Source organism: Pyrgilauda ruficollis, unplaced genomic scaffold, assembly GCF_017590135.1.
Source record: "Pyrgilauda ruficollis isolate IOZ18807 unplaced genomic scaffold, ASM1759013v1 scaffold139, whole genome shotgun sequence".
In the NCBI taxonomy this organism is placed as follows: Eukaryota; Metazoa; Chordata; class Aves; order Passeriformes; family Passeridae; genus Pyrgilauda; species Pyrgilauda ruficollis.
In genome coordinates, this window is record NW_024512432.1 from 917,683 (window position 1) to 923,239 (window position 5,557).

At 53.2% G+C, this 5,557-nt stretch overlaps 1 protein-coding gene across 4 annotated transcripts in view; it reads right to left on the reverse strand.

Moving 5' to 3' along the window:
- The window catches only part of ANKRD17 (ankyrin repeat domain 17), a 67,690-nt gene extending 66,832 nt beyond the window's left edge, over nt 1-858 (reverse strand). For all 4 annotated transcript variants that reach the window (XM_041459590.1, XM_041459589.1, XM_041459586.1 and 1 more), the window contains exon 1: nt 355-858. In XM_041459590.1, the coding sequence (XP_041315524.1) occupies nt 355-723 (369 nt within the window). In that variant the 5' untranslated portion in view covers nt 724-858. The remainder of the gene's footprint in view (nt 1-354) is intronic.
- Between the last annotated feature and the right edge of the window lie 4,699 nt (nt 859-5,557).

Here is a 5,557-nt window from a genome sequence, read left to right on the forward strand (position 1 = left end):
GGCTCTCCCTCTCCCCCGCGATACAGCAGGCGGCACGGCGCCACCGAGCACCCGCGGCAGCCCCCGGGCCTTTCCCTTCGGGATAAAGCCACACCGGGGACGAAGGCGGCCGCTGGCTGCGGCTCGCAGGGAGCCTCCGGGCCCTGGGGGAAAGCGGGGGGCGCCGGCCCCGCATGCCGGCTCGCAGGGGGGCCCGGGGGCCGCTCCCCGGGGCCGGGATCGGCCGAGCCCCGCCACGAGGTGCTGCCCCTTCCCGGCTCTGCCGCAGGGCCGAGGGCGGGGGGAGCCGGCAGCCAGCAGGAATTATGAAACCGGATCAGCAGGGAACCCCCCGGGGCCTCCCCCGCGCCGTACCTCGGAGACCTCCTCTTCCTCCTCCTCCTCCTCCTCGTCTTCCTCCTCCTCCTCCTCCTCTTCCTCGTCGTCGCTGCCGTTGTTGCTGCTCTCGCTGCCGCCGCCGCCGCTCTCGCTGCTGCTGGCCGGCCGGGCCGCCCGCCCGCCGCGCTTCGCCTTGCCCGGCACCGCCTTCTTCTTCAGCAGGAGGTCGCACACCCGCACCAGCCCGGCCGCCCCGGGCCCGCACGGCGGCGGGGGCGCGCCGGGGCCGCTCGGCCCCTCCGGGGGACCGGGCCCCGCTGTGGCGCTGCCGGCCTCGCCGCCGCCGCCCTCGCCGCCTCCCTCCTCCGCCGTCACCGCTACCGCCGCGCCGACCGCCTTCTCCATGGCCGGAGAGGAAGGAAAAGGAGGAGGAGGAGGAGGAGGAAAAAGAGGAGGAGGCGCCCGCGGCCGCCGCTGCCTCGGTCACCTCTAGCGCCGCCGCCGCCGCGCCAACTCTCGCGATACTTCCTGCGGCCGCCGCTCGCGCCGCTCTCGCGCTCCCCCCTCACGCGGCGCGCGCTCGCGCTCTGCCCTCAGGCCGCCCGCTCCCGCCCCCCGCGCGCCCCTTCCCCGCTCCCGGCGATGGAACCGCGGCGGCGGCGGCCGCCAGACACCCCTGCACCCCCCGCCTCCTTCCCTTCCTTCCGCCCGCGCCGCCGCCTCGGTCACCGCCCCGGCGCCGGAACCGCCGCTTGCGTCATCAGCCTGCAGCCCGCTGCGCCTCGGTAAGGGCGGCGGGTGTCTCGGCGTGGCCTCCGTCGGGAGCCTTCCCGGAGAGCCGCCCGTGGGCACGGAGGTGCCGAGTTACCCCCTCAGGGCCCGGCGGGGCCCCGCGGTCTGTGGGGGCGGCGCTGCCGCCAGAGCGTGAGGGAGCGCGGCCAGGGCGGGAAAATCCCGTGAGGGAAGGCCCGTGCTGCAACCCCGCGACACTCAGAATTCCGCCTGAAAGTGATGGTCTCTCACACGGTGCGGACGATATGCATTAAAAAGGAACCTCCAAACGCCTCTTAGAAATTGGCGGGGGGGAGCGGGTGGCTAAAAGGGTCAGAAAATAAATGGTGGAGTACCGCTAAAAGTGGTGGCCAGTGAAACCGTAGAGCACAGAATTCCAGTTAAAAGCGATGTCAAAGGAACGACAGGACATGGCAGCAGTGATCTGTCGAAGTCGGTGGTCTTTTCCAACAAAAGTGTTTCTGGGGTTCTGTGTTGCACACCATTCATTCCCACCAGGTGCTCCGCATTCAGGAGTAACCTCCAAATCCCTGCCTCACAACAATTTTTATACAGTTTCACTGAAAATGACAAACACTGAGATGCCCCTGTCAATTCGACCATGTTTCTTTAGTGAAACCCTTTGAATATGTCGTGCCCTGGTTCAGCCCTCAGGTCCCCTGCCCCAGATCTGCATCCCCAAAGTGTATTTGGGATATTCATACTGTTGCCTCCACTAGGGCAGACCAAGTCCTGCAGTGGCCAAAGTTAAATGTATGTTAAATGTAAGTTCAATATGTTAAATATTTAAATTGTGGCTTGCTCATTGAAGGAATGGGCTTTGACCATTGTTCTGGGATTGGTGTTTCCAACCAACAATACCTGTTGTGGTTATATTGTAGAGAAATCAAATGAAATTGTTGTTATTCGAGGGCTTTGGTGTTTCCTCTTGTTTGGCTGATGTTGGAGAGCACCGGTCAGGTGTGCAGCTCCTCTGAAATCACACATTCCTTTTGAAATAAATCCTCAACTGGCGCTCATCATGGAGTCTGCACAGCTCCCCCCAAATCCTCGCGTTGCTGAAATCCCACCAAAATCCCATCCTGATACGTGCCCCTGTACGTGCTTAATGAAAGGACTGCCTTGCTTGTCAGAGCCCCGCTGCTAAATTGCGTTATTTCCAAGTCAGCTGGGAATAACTGACACAGGCTCTAAACCTTACAATTGAGAAGATTAACCTCTAATCTTCAGGTACAAGGAGTATATATTACTATATATCTATATATTATTATTTATTCCTTTATAAATATCTCTGCAGATGATAGTTTGGTGCGACCCAGGAGGAATAAACTGAATACTCTAGCCCCCTACCTCCAACTTCCTGGTGTGACTGTGCAGAAATCTCCAACCACACCAGCACGAGATGTGTGATGGCAGATCAGTGACAATAATACTTTTGTCCTCTCATAATTTTTTTTTTTGCATTAGATACACCAGCAGATGTGTGATGGCAGATCAGTGACAATAATACTTTTGTCCTCTCGTAATTTATTTTTTTTTTTGCATTAGACTTAATGCAAATGCATTGATTTTTACTGGTTTCTATTGGGGTGCAAGCAGAGATTTAACCTTTGTTATTTGTTACAACTACAACATGTTATTTAGCATTTACGTTATGTATTATTTGGTGTCATCACAAGAGGCAGAAAAGAGAACTGTACGGGAACATAGCTAATGTGAGCCCCACAACCTGAGATTTGTGGTGCGGTGTGACAAGGATGTCACTTCACTATTTGATCCGAGAGGCAGGTGGCTTTAAACAAAGCACACCTGAGATTGCTCTGGCTGTACGAGCAGCCAGACACGTCGCCCAAATGCACCACACTCACCCACCTGGGCCCGGGAAGAGTGGCTGCACGGCTGGGTTTTGCCCTTGGAGCTGCTCGCTGCCCTCTCTGTGTCCCTTCCCAGGATGGGGCGCGGTGGGGAATGGCCTCGAGGGAACGCTCCCGCCGCACAGCTCGGGCTGCGCTTGCTCTCAGCTACATTGTATCACAAATCCGCCCTCGATACTGGCTGCATTTGTGCCTTATTCCAAGTATCCACTCAGGTTGTTAGACTTGGAAAGGCTGCAGCTTGTTGCTGATGAAGGCAGGCACAGTATTTTATCTCTGTGTGGTACCCCCAGCCCAGGGTCAGACGGGGCGCAGTGAGCAGCACACCCGTGTTGGCACAGGCAGAGCAGCCTGCCGGAGACTGTTTGTGCCCTTTCTTTTACGGGGCGACCTCTGCTCTGATCAAAGAGTGGCGCCTCCTCATTCGGCACTGCAGAGCAAGTCCTCCTCCTCCATTTCACAGCACCCCGGTTATCCCCCTCTCCCTGCCACCCTAGCTTGAGCCTTTTGTGCTGGAGCCCTTCCAAAGAAGGGCAGTGGAGCTGGGGAAGGGTCTAGAGAGGAAATCATGAGGAGTGGCTGAGGGAGCTGGGGGCTCAGCCTGGAGAAAAGGAGGCTCAGGGAACTCTAGAACTCCCCCCAGACAGGAGGGTGCAGCCAGGTAGAGGTCGGGCTCTGCTCCCAGTCCACAAGCAATAGAACAAGAAACAAGCCTCAGGTTGTGCCAGGGGAGGTTCAGGTGGGAAATGAGGAAGAATTTATTTGCAGAAAGGGTTGTCAAGCATTGGGACTGCCCAGGGAAGGGGTGGAGTTACCATCCCCGGAGTTGTTCAAGAGACAGCTGGACAGGGCACTCAGGTGTTCTGGACAAGCTGGAGATTGGTCACAGGCTGGACTCGATGGTCTTGGAGGTGCTTTCCATCCTAAATGAGATTCTGTGAGTGCAACAGCAAGCAAAGCACTTGAGTGAGTTCTTTAGAGAAACTCAGTTTTAGAACCATGGGGCTCATGAGATTTGATTTTGTCATGGGCAAAAGCCGCTAACACAGCTCTGCTCCTAACCTTGGGATGGTCTGAATGCCTTGGGAAGGTGTGACATTTCTCCAGCACTTCATATTTTAGAAACCCAAAGGAAAACATTCTTGTAAATACTATGAAAATCATCAAGACATAATGGAGTAAATAATCCAGATTTTTTATTAGGTTTTTTTTTTTGGTGTGTCCCAGTTTCCACAAGGGTGTATGACCCATAGCTGTGTTTCCTGTTTTTCCATTCGTAGGGAATGGATTTCATATCATGAAAAGTCAGTGTAGGCTCTAAGTAGGGCAGTAATACCTAAAAAACACATTTCCTTCCCTGGTGAGTCTGTGAAGTTGGTTAACTTTGGACACTTGGTTTTATTGGTAGCATAAAGCTGCAGGAAATCATGGAATCATAGAACCACAAACTGGTTTGGGTTGGAAGGGATGTTGAAGATGACCTAGTTCCAGCTTCCTGCCATGAGCAAGGACACCCTTGACTATTCCAGGTTGCTCCAAGCCCTCTCCAACCTGGCCTTGGACACTCCCAGGCATGGGGCAGCCACTGCTGCTCTGGGCAGCCTGTGCCAGGGCCTCTCCACCCTGCTAAAGGTTGAGGAAAATGACAATCCTTTGTTATCTCTTTCCTCTGTGATTCCTGCTTTTCCATTTATTCCATTTCCTCCAGGTTATTGATCATTCCACTGAGCGCTCCATAGGAGTAGTGGGAAAACCTGGGATCTGGATTCAGTGAATACTTTCAGGAACTGCCTCCTGTGTGCCAGATTCCTTAACAAGTTCTATAGGACAAACAATGTGTTGAAACCTCTGCTGTGGTATAATTTTCCTTATGGATCTGCTTTCAGTTTCATTTACAGCTGCTGGAAGCAGTGTCATTGTCAAGGTCAGGAAGCAGGGAGCAAGGGAGCATGAGTTTTGTTTGCAATTAATACAGGGACTGAAAAGAGTTTATAACTTCTTGAATTTTTGGTACAACTTCCACAACACTACCAAGCTGATCATCCAAATAAACTTCAATCCAAACCCCAAATCCTGCCATTCTCACTGATGAATGCTTTTGTTGTCTTTGATATTTACAGTTTTGCCATTTGTGCAGCTTCTATATGTGCTGGAATGTTTTTATTTCTATCATTCAGGGAACTGTGAACCCCAGATTGTATTGTTTCAACACACATACCAAAGGGACTCGCTCACTGGACCTCCCTGGTGCCTAGCACGGAAGATCCATCAGAAACGGGAGGTAAGATGAACTCCAATTAGACCACCTTGACTAATTTTAAACAGAACTAACAGAACTGAAGTTGTTCAGCAAGTATGCAATGCCTGCTGTCCAAGGCAAAGGGAGAAAGAAGGAAAAGAACACAAATGTTTGAACATTCAGAGAAGTGCAGCTGTCCGTGATACACATCTTTAGCCTTGTCTAAACCACTCAGTTTTAATCCCAGTAAATTGCACAAGGAAAAGAATGATTTAGAACAGATTTTATGTAGCCATATAATTTGCTTTAAATTACATTTATTAATCATCTGCAT